General features: G+C 42.2%; 1 protein-coding gene across 2 annotated transcripts in view; it reads left to right on the plus strand.

The window, feature by feature from the left end:
* Nucleotides 1-17,517, plus strand: part of plch2a (phospholipase C, eta 2a) — a 238,378-nt gene that overhangs the window by 19,759 nt on the left and 201,102 nt on the right. For both annotated transcript variants that reach the window (XM_038723426.1, XM_038723427.1), the window contains exon 2: nucleotides 1,122-1,705. In XM_038723426.1, coding sequence (XP_038579354.1) covers nucleotides 1,552-1,705 — 154 coding nt within the window. In that variant the 5' untranslated portion in view covers nucleotides 1,122-1,551. The remainder of the gene's footprint in view (nucleotides 1-1,121; nucleotides 1,706-17,517) is intronic.

Here is a 17,517-nt window from a genome sequence, read left to right on the forward strand (position 1 = left end):
CAGAGTTACATGTCAGTGTCATGTTTCTTTCCTTCTCTTCCTCTGTCGACAACCAAATATAGCTGCATCACTAATGCAATCTAAGGTCAAGAGAAGTTTGAGCGATTTGTCATAGCAGCAAAAACACAGGTCTTACTAATAACATTAAAGACGACAGTGTGACAGCATGCACAATACCAGGACCCTGAAAATGGAGCAGCTATGGAATTCACCCTCAGTAATCTCATTATTTACTCCTGTGCCTTTGTTACTGTGAAATGGGAAAATGTTTTCCGTGAAAACAGCCGACTGTGTGCAACGCAACCCAAGGAAGACAAGCGTGCCGATAAGCTTTGCTGAGTTTTTATAGTGTGTTAGCTGTTTGCAACTTCCTTATTATAAGCAAAGTTTGTGGGCTGACATTGGCGACACAATACTTTTACAGAAACAGGGTCCTTCAATGACACATGAAGTAGGTTGCATCTTATAGGCACATACTGTATTTACTGTATGTAGTCTATTGTCTTCCAGTATTGTATACTGTATCATAGACTTAATAATATAATATTTAAAGGTCTTCGTATGAACTTTATGCCTCTATTATCAAGCTGACAATAGAGAGGAGACAGGTACTGAGGGCAGAGAGAGATGGGAAATGTAACATGGTCCTAGACCAGACTTGAAACAGCTGTGTTGCAGTTCCTACTCATTGCTTTATCCCCCAGGGCCACGGGGGCCTCCACCTTATTTAACTGAAGAGGATTTGTCTGCAGTCGTGTCTGTGTGACCTGCATTAGTCTACATTTAAAAGGTCTTCATTCACACAGACATTGTGTGTGTAGGAGACGTGTAGTGGTTCTCTTTCTTTTTTGCCTTACTGTATTTGGTTTTTGTCAAATAGCAACAGGCACCACTGAGAGAGCTCAGTGTTGAGCTGCTTTAAGCTGCAGTTTCTCTGATGGCCACTAGATGTCGGCTCCATGCAAACTTAACTGTACTGAAATCCATTCATAGAGTCCTAACATCTGTACAGTGATGGGGTTAATCTCAAGGATTAAGGATAGGCTGTAGTCCTAATCTCTTATGTGTTGTACTAATAATGTTTCTCTCACCTAACATACCCTCCCCGTGTATCTCTGTAGGTGACTGCAGCAGCTTGGCCCACCTGTGACTATGGTTTGTACCGCGAGGAACATAAGTTTTTCGAGTGATGGCCTCCAACAGACGTCCTCCATCATAATTTGCTCTTCAGAGGACTAGGAGTCCTTTTGGCTCCTGCAGCTTCTCAGCGCTGATAAATCTTGTCATTGGAGGATCAAGCATCATCAAAGACTTCCCTCAATCAGTTTTAAATATTTGATTGTAGTTTTTAGATCTGTTTCTTAGCAAATATTAGACTTGGGATTGGTCTGACAGCTTCAGATAGACAGCAATCTGGACTGGCCCATTCCTCAAACTTCCATTTGAGGATCCTCTCAGACACACTGTTTGAGGTGTGAGGTCAGCAACCACACCTAGCTAATCTGATAACACTGTGTTATCCCCGGACTCGTCCATCATCCATCAGCAGTCATGGAGTCTGTGGCAGCTAGAATGGCCATGGTGACCGACTCCCCCAACCCATCGCTGAGGTCAAGGACTACTGTGACGACAGATCGCAATTCGTTTGTGAGCTCAGCCAGCCTTCCCTGCAGCCACTTCCTGTCAGTCAACGTCATCAATGTTGGTAAGTGTTTGCCTCTGTGACCTATGTGGTGATAAGTGCTTGTTACGTTAATGAAGAATGACAGTGTTGCCAGTGTAAATGTGTTAGGTCTCATGTTGAGTTGTCTCTGATGTTTGCTGTCTTGTGGCGTGTAGTCCTGTTTAACTTCATGCAAATTGTTGGTTTGCTGAAAACAATGATCACTTTTGACTGACCTTTATTTCAATAAGTTGAGAGTGAATGAAGAAAGACTTGATGATCTAATTGATTACCACTATACACACTTTGGCAAATTCATGTCTCAAATCTGAAGGAAAACACAAATCACAGTTTGACATCACTGCCTGGAGTAAGATGGAGATGTTATAAAGGTCATGTAAGATGCAGGACGAGCTAATTCTGTTTAAGAAAGGTGGACAGGTTAGTGATTGGGTCAAAACCACTTCTTAATTCTTGGGTGGATTGGAGGACTGTTTGATATACAACAATTCAGAAAGTACTTATCTGTGAGAGTTTGCTGCTGTCAGTTTATATGACTGATGTAATATCGTGTGCTTTGCCATTTCACTTTGGTCAATCTGCTGTCAACATGTACAGTGCAAAGTAAACCCAGCTGCTGCCAGGACATAGTTACACATTATGGGAATAATGTGTAAAACCTGTTGGAAACATTCTCAGAAACTTGTTCCGTAGCAGTGGAAGTGTCTTTGTTGCTTCACCCAACACACAATTTCACTGTAACAAACCTCAAAGCTTTTTTGAAAGTGATTTACTGTCTGTCTGTGTGAAGCCAAGCAGACACAATCACAGAGAAAACATCCTGAACATGTAATATACATGTTTAATTTGAATATTAACATCTAACACATTTGTTCTCTGATGCAGTCAGAGTGAATTATCCTGTGTCTGATGATGTTGTACTGTTGTTTGTGTTCAAACTGGTTGGCTCTGCAAGCAAGAAAAAAAGAAATCAAATAGTATGGTCAAAAAATAGTATGGGGATGACAGACTCTGGAATGTGTTTAGTGAAGCTTAATATAGAAAAGGGCACACACTGGACTTTTCTGATTTAATTGTAAAGCCTTCAGGTAAAGCAATTGGTTCTGCTGCTCCATCCCACTTGGTCAGTCAGAACCAAAACAGCTGGAGTGCATGAATTCTGTAATGTATGATCTTGCTAAAACATACACACACACTGTAGGCTTTGACACTGCATTTAATGACACTGGACTAAAGACATGTCTTCATGAGGCCCGGTCACACAGACATTAAAGCAGTGCTGTGTTGCTGTGGAAGGAATCTGTGGATCCTCTCCTGGGGGTGGAGGAAAGCTGAGCTGGTCAACTCTGATACAACAATTTGCACCACTGACCAATGAGAAACAGTCTTGACAGTGCTGACCTTTTTTAAAAAGAAGAATGTGCATAAACTGCAGAAATCAGGAGCTCACAACCAACAATTAGCAAGCCAATTACTTTGGAGAGCTACGAGTAGTCACCATGTTATCAATCCTTCACCAACAACTCCTGTTCTGTAGGTGCACACTGTGCCTCTCTATGCTGTGTCCACTATATTTATCATCATCTTTTAAAGCAAACTTGCGTAACACACGCGATTCACATGTGCTTTTATTTTGAAACTGCTCACTTTCTGTTAATGTTTGTTTATAGCAAAATTTATGCATTGCAATTTAATCAAGCAAACATATATTTTCATGTCAGAGCTGAATACTGCATAAATAATGAAATTATTGCAAAGGTCAAGGGGGAAGTAGCAGCGGCTGTGTTTCTGAACAGGCTGATTTTAATGCTCTGCAGACCCCGAGAGAGCTGCTGGAGTGGCTTGGCTTTATTTGTCTGCATGGCTGAAAAGGACACAAATGTCATTCAGAGCGTTTGAAGCTGCAGGCTCCAACTCCTTAAACTTTTACAATCACACTTTAACTTGTAGCTTTGGGATGAAGACACATATATATCAGTAACATACCACACACACTCTCACAAAATATAACTAAACTTCCAGCTACCAAAGAGCATCGACAACAGCATCTCCAGCAGAGCTTAGATGGTATCTAATGGACACAAATAACGAAGAAGTCGGGGGTCCACTGGTCCAAAGTTCTGACTTTCAACACCTGCAGAGTAAGGATCATACCATAAGTAATTTGTCATTTTGTGTTTTCTCAATCCCAGTTTGTAAATTCTTCTGTTATTCTTCAGTTATGGTAAGTCTCCAGGCATACCTAAACCACTAAATACATTGAATGTCAAGTCTCCCAGAACAACATATTTGACTATTCCATAAAATGACATATACGAGCGTTGGCAAGTACCGGACCAGAAACAGAACAGCAACAGGAAACAGAATAAATGAACAGAGACGGGAAGCAAGACACTCCAAGACACAAGAGGAAGGGCTTACTGAAAACAACATCAAACTCTCAAAATACCAAGAACCCCAAGACTGTAACACTTTATACTACGTCACCTGACTTCTTCTGCCACTCACTACAGGTTGCGGTCTAAAAAACCTAAAAATGGGTCAAAATAGGCTGCTGCATAATCGACCTGTACGGCCATTTCTCTGTTGAAGATGGGCTGGCCAGCTTGCTTGACAGCTCAACCACAGAAGACTGACAGGGCCAGTTTGCTTACTGTACAATCCAGATAGTCGACTGTGCACTACATGCAGCGTGAGAAAGAAAAGCAGCTCTGCAGAGGCAGTCAATAGCTAAACCATAACTAATTTTAACAGCTAAACGTGCTTATTTAATCAAATGTATGCATCATGTGCTAGAATTCAGGAAGTCAAATGTTGCAAATGTTAATTTTCCAGGTAGCATTCAGCTGAAGTGATTAAGGTATTTGCTGACCTCTTTCCTGCTGGAAAAATTTGTGTTTTGATCATAAAGACAATTTAAGCGCTGTCGAACTCCGCTTTTAACCCTCCAGTAGCTGATACAGTACGGTAGGCCGCAGGTCCTAAACAAGCTCAGAAACATGAAGCAACCAGCGAGCACTTCCAAGCAGATGGAGGGTGTGAATGGATGTAGGGGAGGCTGTAGGTGTTTGAAGTAGGCTAGAAAACAGTTGCTGTGTTTACCCAAAGCCAAAATCCTCCAATTTAGTCTCAGCTGCAGACTGATGCTGCCTTCAGGCTCAATTAGAAACCATCTGCTGCGTCCCGGGTGGATGGAGGACTGTCAGTCTAAGTGTTGTATCTGTCTGTCTGTGTGTGAGGGTACTACTGACAGCTAAAGTACTGCAGTAAATAAGTGAGTAATTATAATAATGTTGATGCTGTGTATTGATTCACCAAGATGAAAACAAACAGGACAGGCTACGTTGTGTGTGAGGGAAGTCATTCCAATTAAAAATGAAATTAAGCAGCATTTAGAATCATTACTTTCACATTCACTACACATTCCTGCCTTAATATGAGCTATGCAAAGGCAAATGTCTGGTTAAAGGATAAATACAGTATATCACAACTATAACTTAGGTAGGTAAGTAGGTAGGTTTATTGTCACAATATAACAAGTTATAGAGTGAAATTTAGTTTTGTAACTCCCTTCTGCTACATAGCAGACAATTTACATTAATACAGAATCAATTATAAAGAGCCCTCCGGTCCTCGGCTGTGCAAATCCATTGTTAGTGATGTTTCCAGTCAGGATGCTTTCTATTGCTTCTCTGTAATAGCTGACTTGGGGTGGGAATGTGGGAAATACAGTCGTTTCTGAGCTTTCTTCACCAGCATGGAGATGTGAGATGACCATGTCAGGTTCTCTGTGATGCTGATTCCCAGGAACCTGAAACTGTCCACCTGCTCCACCTCAGCTCTACTGATGTAGACAGGAGTGTGTGTCTTTATCTCCTTCTTCCTAAAATCAATGATCAGCTCCTTAGTTTTGCTGACGTTGAGCAGTTGGTTGTTCTCTGAGCACCACTCTACAAGATTTTGAATTTCCTCCCGATATGAAGTCTCATCATTTGAAATCCGGCCGATGATAGTGGTGTCATCCGCAAACTTTACAACAGAGTTCTCTCCATGTTGGTTGATGCAGTCGTGGGTGTACAGCGTGAACAGGAGCACCCAGCCCTGGGGTGCCGAACTGACTGGGGTCTGTTTGTGAGGAAGTCCAATATCCAGTTGCAGAGTGTTGTATTTAAACCCAGAGTGCTGAGTTTGCTGATCAGTTTCATGGGGAGATTGAGTTGAATGCTGAGCTGAAATCCACAAACAGCATTCTGATGTAGGTGTTTTTTTTCTCAAGGTGTGTGAGGGCTGAATGGAGGGCAGTGGAAATGGCATCCTCTGTGGACCTGTTGGTTCTGAAAGCAAACTGGTGAGGGTCCAGGCTGGCTGGGATATTGTTCTTTATGTGCTGAAGAAAGCACTTCATCAGAATGGATGTGATAGCCACAGGGTGGTTGTCATTCAGACTAGACACTGCAGACATTTTAGGTACAGGAACGATGGCGGCTGTCTTCAAGCAGGTGGGAACCCTCTCCTCAGACAGTGAGATGTTGAAAATGTCGGTAATAACATCAACTAACTGATTGGCATAGGTTTTTAGCACACGACCAGGAATTGTATCGGGCCCACCTTATTTACTCATATTCACTCTCAGCAGGACTCTCCTCACATCTGCTGTGGATGCTGACAGTGGCTGGAGGTGGAATAGACTTTACAGCTGACTCCTTTTTGAGGAGATCAAAACGAGCATAAAAGATTTGAAGTTCATCTGGTAATGTGGCCTCACACATAATGGGGGAGCTCCTGCTTTTGTAGACTGTGATGTTTTTTGATAGCCTGACACATCTTTGGTGTTGTTGGTGTTGAGGTCTCTCTCCAGTCTCTGCTGATGTCCCCACTTTGCCTCCTTGATGCCAGCTTTCAGTCTCACTCTGGCGATGCTGTAAGCTTCTTCATCACCCAACCGAAAAGCAGCTTTTTTGGCTCTGGATAGAGTCCTCACCTCTCCATTCATCCAGCCCTTCTGATTGGAGAATGATTTTATCGTCTTAGTGATCACCACATCATCAACACATTTGCTGATGTATGATGTCACTGATGATGTAATAATAATGCATTACATTTATATAGCACTTTATCATAGAAACTCAAAGTGTTTCACAGTGAAGTCAGGGGGGACTCACCTCAACCACCACCAAAGCACCCACCTGGGTGATGCACGGCAGCCATTTAGCACCAGAACACTCATCACACATCAACTTGAGGCACAGAGGGAGGTAAACATTGAGCAAATTACTACGGGGGATGATTAGATGGCCCGATGGTGAAAGCCAGGTTGGGAATTTTGCCATGACACTGGGGAGCCCCCTACTCTTGCCATGGGATCTTTAATGACCACAGTGAGTCAGGACCTTGGTTTAACGTCTCATCCGAAGGACAGCATCTCCTACAGGACAGTGTCCCCATCACTGCATTGGGGCATTGGGATCTTATGTATATTCCCCAAGGTTGATGTGGCTCTCCTGGGTAGCAGCCTCTCTGAACATACTCCAATCTCTCAAAACAGTAGAGCTGATGTAGATTAATGTCCACACTTTGATTGTTTTAATTGTTGGCTTGACCCTTTTAATCAGCTGGGTGTAAGTGGACTGAAGAAGCAGAGAAATATGGTCTGATAAACCAAAATGGGAAACTATAAATGAAACTATAAATCTATGAGGAGTTTTTAAAGATTTACGTCTTCAGGAGGAACCAATGGGCTCGGTGCTGAGAGCCACAGACAGGACAGCGAGACACGCTGATATGTTGCTGGTTTTGGGGATTTTTATTGGGATTAGATGAAAATAAGAAAAATCTTCCAGACTGAATTTATAGGAGTTGGGCAAAAATATTCTGACAACAGCGAAGTGGAGAGAAAGTTCATGCTCTGACCACGTAGAGCTGACTCTGAAGCTCTGGTCCTCACTGGGTCTGGCCAGTTCAGACCTCCGGAGGAAACTTTGGAGTTTGAGGAGCAGCAGCATCTTTTCCTGGAGCAGTTTGAGGAAAGGTTCATGATGTGTTCTGTCAGATCAGATATAGTTTCACCCACTGGACTGCTGCAGGGGACCGGTTGCAGAATGGCAGGGTCAAGGTCAATGTGTTCATTTATGTTATGTTGTTATGTCACAACAGCAGCATTGATCTGATGTTCATGCTCAGTCGGTTCAGATTATTTTTACTTTTCTCAGAGAGGGTGGTATGTAAAAAGTTAGGTGATCAATACATTTATACTTGTAATTATCTGAGGACGTGACAGCTTTATATATATATATAGTGTAATGTAAATGTAGTTTGGCTCAAGATGAAGCACTCACAAACACTGGCCACTCACAGAAAACCACTCTGTGTTACTAATGCCAGCTCTTATGTGACATTTTTCAATTCAGGATCTCACTGATATCAGCTGAAAGTAATTTCTTTTAACAGAAATGATCAGATCAGATGAATACTATCTGAGACATTTTACAGTTATTTTACTCACAGAAATCTCTTACTGAAAGGCTGATGGCGCTGTAATGGCGACAGCGGCTCCTTCACCAGAGATCATCCTCCCTCAGAGAACCAGAGTTGGGCACCCAGGACAGGAGTGAGGAAAAGGGGGAGATGCGGCGGCATATGGCAAAGATTGAAGTGACAAGGCCATTGTCGGATAGGCTACCTCTTCCTTCAATTATCCTCGCCAATGCCCAGTCCCTTCGTAATAAAGTGGATAAGCTTCAGGCAAAAGTTCCTTTCGGAATATAAAAATGCCTGTCTCCTCGCCTTGACAGAGATGTTGCTCAAAGAACAGGATCCACTCTCTGATCTAAGGTTGGACAGTTTTGGGGAACCTGTCCGTCTTGACTCCACAATGACGGTCACTCGGTGGACCAGGCTTATGTCTTTATATAAATAAGAAATGGAGCAATACGGTGATCGTCAGAGAAACACTGTGTAGCTCTGATATCGAACTTTTGTCTGTATCTTTACGCCGTTTTTATCTGCCCAGGGAACTCCCACAGATATTTGTCACACTTGATGCTATTGAAGCTTCAGAGGATTTCACCTGAAGCACCAAACTTCATCATTGGCGATTTTAATAACTGTAAAGGGAAGTCCCTGTGTAACTTTTATCAATATGTCACCTGTGCAACACAACGGACTAAACAGATCTTTGGTATGGATCCGTCAAAGGTGCTTATAAATCCTACAGGAGAGCTCCACTTGGCATGTCTGATCACAACTCTGTTTATTTGGTTCCGTCTTACAAACCAGCACTGAAGAGAAACAAGCCGGAACGACAGTTGGTTCCGATTCGTTCAGAGGACTCAATCAAGTTTCTACAGGAATGCTACTGCTGCACTGACTGGGATCAATTCAAAAACGAATATAAGGACATTGATGAGCTCACAGAGACTGTTTCTGCATACATCACCTTCTGTGAGGAAGTCCATTTTCATATATCCAAATAATAAACCATGGGTCTCTAAATCTGTCAAAAGCATAGCGGACCACAGGCACCACACTTCCCCCCCCGCTCACAGAGCCCTCTGCTCCCGCCGTCACACAGACCGCTGCAGCAACAACGGCAGAGGAAAACACAGCTGGAAGGATTTCATACTGCTTATCTGTCTTTACATTCTGAGGAATGTTGAAACGTTTTAACTTAAAAAAGAGAAAGCTGTGTGGATCGCTGGTGTGTGTGTCGCATTGAACATTATGTTGCGGCAGTTGTGTGTGGTGTCGCTATGACGACAAGCTATGTGCTATCTCTGGGTACTATCTGCAATGGAAAACGGAGCAGGGCCGAGTAGAGTCCAGTCTATCGATTTGCGCTATGGTAGCATTTTTTGGCAAGGCAGCATAGATCATCAGAACACCGGCAAACAGTTCAACATTTAGTCCCAATGATAAGATGTGGAACAATGGTGTTGTGTGGTTGTGGACTTGAGAGTAACTTATACCATCTGCTAGGTTACGGTCGCAGTCTGAAGCGGCTTTGATTTGGATCACACTGCCTTGTTTCTTACGACCCGCCCTTTTCAACTTCTGATTGGCTAGTAGTCCTTACCCAGGAACTGCGCATGTGCAACTCCCAACAAAGATTTTGTAGAAGTAAGATGCATCACTCTGTAGCTCAAGAGCGGAGCGTACAACACATAGGGTGAAAAGAGGAGCTGCAGTAATGTGCAGTATGAGAAAAATATGGGTTTTTTTTTAAATTAAACCATGTAAACCTGTTCTGGTACAACCCCCAATTAAGATTTTGAACCTGAAAATGAGCATAATACCACCTCTTTAAAAACAAAAAAAGTGCAATATATAGTTAAGGTGTGTGGCAAAATTGCCCACAACCATCTGACTGATTTACATTCTTTATATGAGACAAGGACCCTTAAGAAGGCCTGTCCTGGCAGACCCAAGTCATCCCCTGAACAGCTACTTCATGTTGTTGCCGTCTGGACGCAGATTCTGTCTGCCTAAATGCAGGACAAACAGACAAAAATTATTTTGTTCCTGCTGCTATAGACTTAATTAATAATTCAATGTGAGATGTACTTATTTTGTTTATTACTGATGGTGGTGGTAGTTTGTATATGTGTTATTTATGTTACATCGTGCTGCTGCACAACGAATTGCCCCTTGGGGATAATAAAGACTCCTTGAACTTGAACTACTGTCAAGGAGCCGACACAAAGTTGATAAAAGTTAACATGCTCATTAAAGTGCCCTCGCAACTTAGCTTTACAAACTGCAGTGGGTAATAGCTTTTTTTCAGCTAAACAAATAATTTTATCAATACATTAATTTAGGCTTCTGGTAATATTGTCCTCAAAAGAGAATAGAATTGAATACTGTTAAAGGTAAAGCAGTATAAAGCACTGGGTTCTTTGTAGTTAAGATGGAAATACAACATTATCTATCATTAAGTGATTTTCTCTCTGGGAAGTCTCTGTCAAAGTATCACTGAATAACGTGCCGAGGTCACAAATAAGGCTAGTGTTGGTAAGTAGACATCAGAGGAAGCTCCGGGTGTTTTGTGAAGCTCTTACTCTGAGCGAATAGAGATTATTATAGCACGTCAACGCTATTTTCAAAAACATACAATGTTATCAGTATTCCACATTTTGACATTTTTAATATTGCCCTCCTCATTTAGGCTTAAATTACCTTATAACATGGGGAGAGTATATTGTTTTTATTAAGATTAAGCTGCTACATTAGAATAAGGAAGTATGTTATGTGGTTTGTTTCCACTACAGTACACACAGCCAGAGGGGGGCAGTGCAGCAAACCCAGCCAGACCCTCAGCTTTATTCACTCAACATCATTTCCACAAAAAAACGATGGAGCCGTGATTAAGTCTTTGTCTTGGCATCAGACTCCTCATAATGGATGAGTGGCGTTCATCCCTCTGTGTCTCCTCTGTTTAATCAAAGTGAGGACGTCTGGGGTTAATGAGCTCATTTCCTCGCTGCTTGACCTGAGCTGTGAGGGGGAGGGGGTTTCTGGAAACCATTTCTACTAATGTTTGATTTGATGATACCGGAATATGACAATTTTGTGTAAAACATGTAGATCTGCATAAAGAGACAAAGAAGAGGCCAAAAAAGTGGTTTAGAGCAGCGCTTTCCAACCTAGAGGTCAGGAGTCCGAGGATAAATCGGAGTGGTCACAAGATGATTAAAGAGAGAAGGAAAAAATACTGAATAATTAGTTTAAAAATACCTTAAATTGATCTGAGACAAATGACAAATGGCCCTCATTATCAATAAGGAGGCACATGCATTGGATTACTTTTATTTACAAGTCTACCCTTGGTATGCTCCCTTCTTTGCACTTAAATGTCACGCAACACAAGTTTCTTTAATTTGCGCTCTGGTGACTTGTATCTGTTGTCTGTACCCAGAGCTTGGTTAAGATGGCCTTTAGCTGCTCTGCTTCCTACATCTGGAACACACTGCAGCAGCTCATTTGTTGGCCATAGGTTTATCTGGCCATGCCAGTAGACACCGGAAGGTTGAAGAATACAGAAAACAATTAGTTTTCAAATTTGCTTTCTAAGATAAATGGACATAAAGGGGCTATATGTAAGTTTTTGATTTCAATAAATCAATTTTCATTGGGCTCAAAACTCACTCAGAAAAGAAGCCCACGCCTGTTTTCTCTCTTGCTTGCATCCGCCACTATTCTGCTTTTAATGTGAAGATAACGGGTCGGATTCAGCCCTGTGCACGCTCCCCAGCCTCTCTCAGACTACAGTGACAACACCGCAGCTAACGACATGCAGTCCACCAACAACATAAAACAACCAGCTCACAGTAAAACACAGGTGTGGTGTCTTCACAGAATAGTGGCGGATGCAAGCAGCTAACGACATGCAGTCCACCAACAACATAAAACAACCAGCTCACATGTGCTGAAGCCATCAGACCAAACAGGTTCAGATGATGTCGAGTAAGAACAAAATGAGCATTAGTAAAGCTGGAGAAACACAGAGAAAGTCACGTTAGCTTGCCGGCTAACGCCGAGCATTTGCTAACGTAATCCAGTGCAAAGTTATATTGCTTTCCATATTACTTCACCAACTAACGCGACCCATGTTACTTTCCTGTGTACCACTGGTAATATGTCAAAGTGTTGTTTTAGCCTGCAAGAAATTTTGTAAAAAGCAAATGTGGAGCGATTTGTTTGCTATCCTATAGTGATGCAGCTAGGAGCAGCCAGCTAACGCTACATTAGCTCCGACCTGCCGCTGTTTGCTTCATAATGCTCAGTTTAGATTTATTGCCTTTTACCAATACTCAGGTACACAGTTTCTCCACCTCTCAGTCGCTGTAACTAACGTGACCCACATAATATACAATACTGCAACATAACGGTCACAACAACACAGAGGAACAGCCATGCACTACCACTACAGTAAAGTTACTTACTGTTGTCTAACTGTTATAAAGTGTGACACAATCTCGTTAAATATTCAGTCGAGCTCACTAACCGTTTCCTTATCATCCAATACATTTAGCTGTACTCACATTACTGAGTGTCCGGTGAAAGATACACAGATAAAGACAGTTACTGAAAAGCAGCAGGCGAGCTAACGATGGTGTAGCATGTTGGCTAAATGTAGTCACTGTACCGTTATCATGTAACGAGCATGGATTAGTTCAACCTGCAGCTGATAAAAATATTAATGTAACGTTGCAATAGGAATTTACCTGAGTTTCCACCATGTTGTGTGAAGCTGTCTCCCTGCCTGTCTATTCAATTCAATTCAATTCAATTTTATTTATATAGCGCCAAATCACAACAACAGTTATCTCACAGCGCTTTTCATAAAAGAGCAGGTCTAGACCGTACTCTGTGATGTTATTTACAGAAGCCCAACAGTTCCCACCAAGAGCAAGCACTAGGCGACAGAGGCAAGGAAAAACTTCCTTTTAAAAGGCAGAAACCTCGAGCAGAACCATGGCTCAGGGTGGGCGGCCATCTGCCTCGACCGGTTGGGGTGAGAGAGAGAGAGAGAGAGAGAGAGAGAGAGAGAGAGATGTAAGGAGAGAGAGAGGGGAGGGAGGCAGCCTACACAATATACACACAGAGGTACACACAGTGAAGGTAATGTTGCTATAGACTAAATGAAAAATGGTACAGATATTTATAATAGTGTTAATGGTAACCATCGTAATGTTAATGATTATAATAACAATAATAACAATAAGACTAGCAACAATAGTCGTTGCAGCAGAGGGTGTCGAGCAGGAACACGGGGGCAGCAGGTGACCCGCAGCCACAGCTCCAGACTCCACAGCTCCAGAGCCAGAAAACCTGCAGGAAGTGATAGGAGAGAGGAGAGAGACGAGAAAGCACAAGACTACCAGAAAGGGGAGAAGTTGTGTTAGTAACATGCAATAATGGGATAAGGTTGCATACAGAGGGAGAGAAAGTAGAGGAGAGAGGAGCTCAGTGCATCACGGGAAATCCCCCGGCAGTCTAGGCCTATAGCAGCATAACTAAGGGATGGTTCAGGACTACCTGAGCCAGCCCTAACTATAAGCTTTATCAAAGAGGAAAGTCTTAAGCCTACTCTTAAATGTGGAGATGGTGTCTGCCTCCTGAACCCAAACTGGAACCTGGTTCCACAGGAGAGGAGCTTGATAGCTGAACGCTCTGGCTCCTAGTCTACTTTTGGAGACTCTAGGAACCACAAGTAACCCTGCATTCTGGGAGCGCAGTGCTCTGGTGGGGTAGTAAGGTACTATGAGCTCTTTAAGATAAGATGGTGCCTGACCATTAAGAGCTTTGTAGGTAAGAAGAATGATTTTAAATTCTATTCTGGATTTTACTGGAAGCCAATGCAAAGAAGCTAAAACAGGAGAAATGTGATCTCTTTTCCTGGTTCCTGTCAGAACACGTGCTGCAGCATTCTGGATCAGCTGAAGAGTCTTAATGGACTTTTTCGAGCAGCCTGATAATAAGGAATTGCAGTAATCCAGCCTAGAAGTAACAAATGCATGGACTAGTTTTTCTGCATCATTTTTAGACAGGATGTTCCTGATTTTCGCAATATTACGTAGGTGAAAAAAGGCGGTCCTTGAAATTTGCTTAATGTGAGACTTAAACGACATGTCCTGATCAAAGATAACTCCAAGATTCCTCACAGTGGTGCTGGAGGCCAAGGTGATGCCATCCAGGGAAACTATATCTTTAGATAATGCGTCACGGAGGTGCTTAGGCCCCAGAGCAATAACTTCAGTTTTATCTGAGTTTAACATGAGAAAATTACAGGTCATCCAGGTTTTAACATCCTGAAGGCACATTTGAAGTTTAGCTAACTGATGAGTTTCATCTGGCTTGATCGATAGATATAACTGAGTATCATCTGCATAACAATGAAAGCTTATGGAATGTTTCCTGATAATATTGCCTAAAGGAAGCATATATAAAGTGAAGAGGATTGGTCCAAGGACAGATCCTTGAGGAACTCCATGAGTAACTTTGGCGTGCATGGAGGACTCATCGTTAACATGTACAAACTGAAATCGATCTGATAAATAGGACTTAAACCAGCTTAGAGCGGTTCCTTTAATGCCAATGAAATATTCCAGTCTCTGCAAATAGGATCTGATGGTCAATGGTATCAAATGCAGCACTAAGATCTAATAAAACCAGTACAAAGACAAGTCCTTTGTCTGATGCAATAAGGAGGTCATTAGTAATTTTCACCAGTGCTGTCTCTGTGCTATGATGAGCTCTAAATCCTGACTGAAAATCCTCAAATAAACTATTGCTCTGTAGAAAGTCACACAGCTGTTTAGCAACTGCTTTCTCCAGAACCTTAGAGAGAAATGGAAGGTTAGATATAGGTCTATAGTTGGCTAAAACATCCGGATCAAGTTTGGGCTTTTTCAGAAGAGGTTTAATTACAGCTACTTTAAAGTACTGTGGTACATAGCCTGTTGATAAAGATAGATTGTTCATATCTAGTATAGAGGTGCTGACTAAGGGTAGAACATCTTTAAGCAGCCTAGTCGGGATGGGGTCTAAGAGGCAGGTTGATGGTTTAGATGAAGAAATTATTGAAGTTAGTTGGTAAAGATTGAGGGAAGCAAAACAGTCTAAACATGTATCTGGTTCTACAGCTGTTTCTAAGGTTCCTGAGTTAAGAGATAAGTCGGTGCCAATTGAGGGCAGGTCTTGGTGAATTTTATTATTAAAGAAGCTCATGAAATCGTAACTACTGAGAGCTATGGGAATACTTGGCTCAATAGAGCTGTGACTCTCTGTCAGCCTGGCTACAGTGCTGAAAAGAAACTTTGGGTTGTTCCTATTTTCCTCTATTAATGACGAGTAGTACGCTGCTCTGGCATTACGGAGGGCCTTCCTATAAGTTTTAAGACTATCTTGCCAAATTAAACGAGAATTTTCCACTTTGGTAGAACGCCAATTCCTCTCAAGTTTCCGTGATATTTGCTTTAATTTGCGAGTTTCAGTATTATACCATGGAGCTAACCGTCTTTGTTTTAGTATTTTCTTTTTTAGAGGGGCTACAGAGTCGAGTGTCATTCGCAGCGAGCCTGCAGCACTATCAACAAGATGATCGATTTGGGAGGGACTGAAATTAGCATAGGAGTCCTCCGTTACTTTGTGACTAGATAATGTATTTAGAGCTGATGGAATCGCATCCTTAAATTTAGCTATGGCACTATCAGACAGACATCTTGTATAGAAATTTTTGCCCAATGGCGAGTAGTTCAGCAATACAAACTCAAAAGTTATCAAACAGTGGTCGGATAAAGAGGGATTCTGTGGAAACACCACTAAATGTTCAATTTCAATACCATACACCAAAACAAGGTCGAGGGTGTGGTTAAAACAGTGAGTCGGTTCATGAACACTCTGAGAGAAGCCGATGGAATCTAACAGAGAGATAAACGCAGTACTAAAGCTGTCATTCTCAACATCCACATGAATATTAAAATCTCCTACAATAATAACTTTGTCCGTTTTAAGGACTAAAGTTGACAAAAACTCTGCAAATTCAGATAAGAATTCAGAGTACGGGCCAGGTGCTCGGTACACTATAACAAAAAGAATTGGTTGCAGTGATTTCCAACTTGAGTGCGAAAGACTAAGAACAAGACTTTCAAATGAGTTATAGTTTAGTTTAGGTTTAGAGCTGATTAGTAGGCTAGAGTCGAAGATAGCTGCAACTCCACCTCCTCGGCCTGTGCCTCGAGGAATGTGAGTATAATATAGCCGCTCTACCTCTTTTTTCAGGAGTACTGTGCCAATATGCCGGTGTCTCGCTGCACTGAATGAAAGGTACAGCGCCTGTGCTGAGCTGCTTCTGAGTCGGAACGTTGAAGTATAAGAGCCTGAACATGTCTGTGTGAAAAGCCACAGCCTGCATGCTGGTGTTTCTGCGTTTATTGCAGGATTTCTGTATGAAAGCGGTTGTGTTTTGGATTATGCTCGCTCATGAGTTCAAGCAAGCACGCGTACGAGCATACGCCTGGTTGCAGTCTTAAAACCGCACAGCTAGTGGCCGCTGAAAACTCCATAATGCCCCTTTAATGCATCCAAAAAATTAATTTCCTGGAATCCTCATAGCATCATAACATTTATCAGGCCTGGTGTTTGTGCTCTGCAGATGCTTATATTAACGTAAGCTTTTTCTGCACACGTTTGTAACGGATCTGTCAGCTCGCATGGCTGCATCAAAATATTCCCCTGTGTCTTTGTGTGTGTGTGCACTTAAATACACCCTCACCCCCCAAAGGATGGCTCTCTTTACATTGACTCTCATTATCTATTCAAAGCAATTAGCTTTATATAATAGCACCTCTGGCTCGCTCATTGCCATTTACAAACTGCCACATGCTAGGTTAATGAATAATATAAGACACTGTAATGGTGAAATATTCTTATGTTCACACTGTGGAGTGGGTGGGGGAGAGGTGTGAGCCGATACTGAGGCGATAGGGAGGGAGAATGAAGATGATATCATGCAATATTGACGAGCATGCTCAATGAGGCAGAGGGTGATGGTGGTCTAACCTACATACAACACCAGTGACTCCAGGGAAATGCTGCCAGAGGAGCATGTTACTCTGTGTGTGTGTATTATGTGTGAATTAAATGCTGGAATGTGTGGAGCAGTTATTAGTAGCTGGGTTGGGGGTGGGTTGAGACCAAAGCTACACTCTTGGGTTTGATGGAATATTACGGCCTTTCTCAGGAACCTTTAATAAACCACTCTGCTTGTGTTTGTGGTATTAAGTGCATTTTAAGTGCATACATTTGCATATCCAAAGAAATATATAGTGTTTGAA

Source organism: Micropterus salmoides, unplaced genomic scaffold (assembly GCF_014851395.1).
Source record: "Micropterus salmoides isolate LMB-PRFRI ecotype aquatic unplaced genomic scaffold, ASM1485139v1 Ms_hic_scaffold_16, whole genome shotgun sequence".
Taxonomy (NCBI): domain Eukaryota; kingdom Metazoa; phylum Chordata; class Actinopteri; order Centrarchiformes; family Centrarchidae; genus Micropterus; species Micropterus salmoides.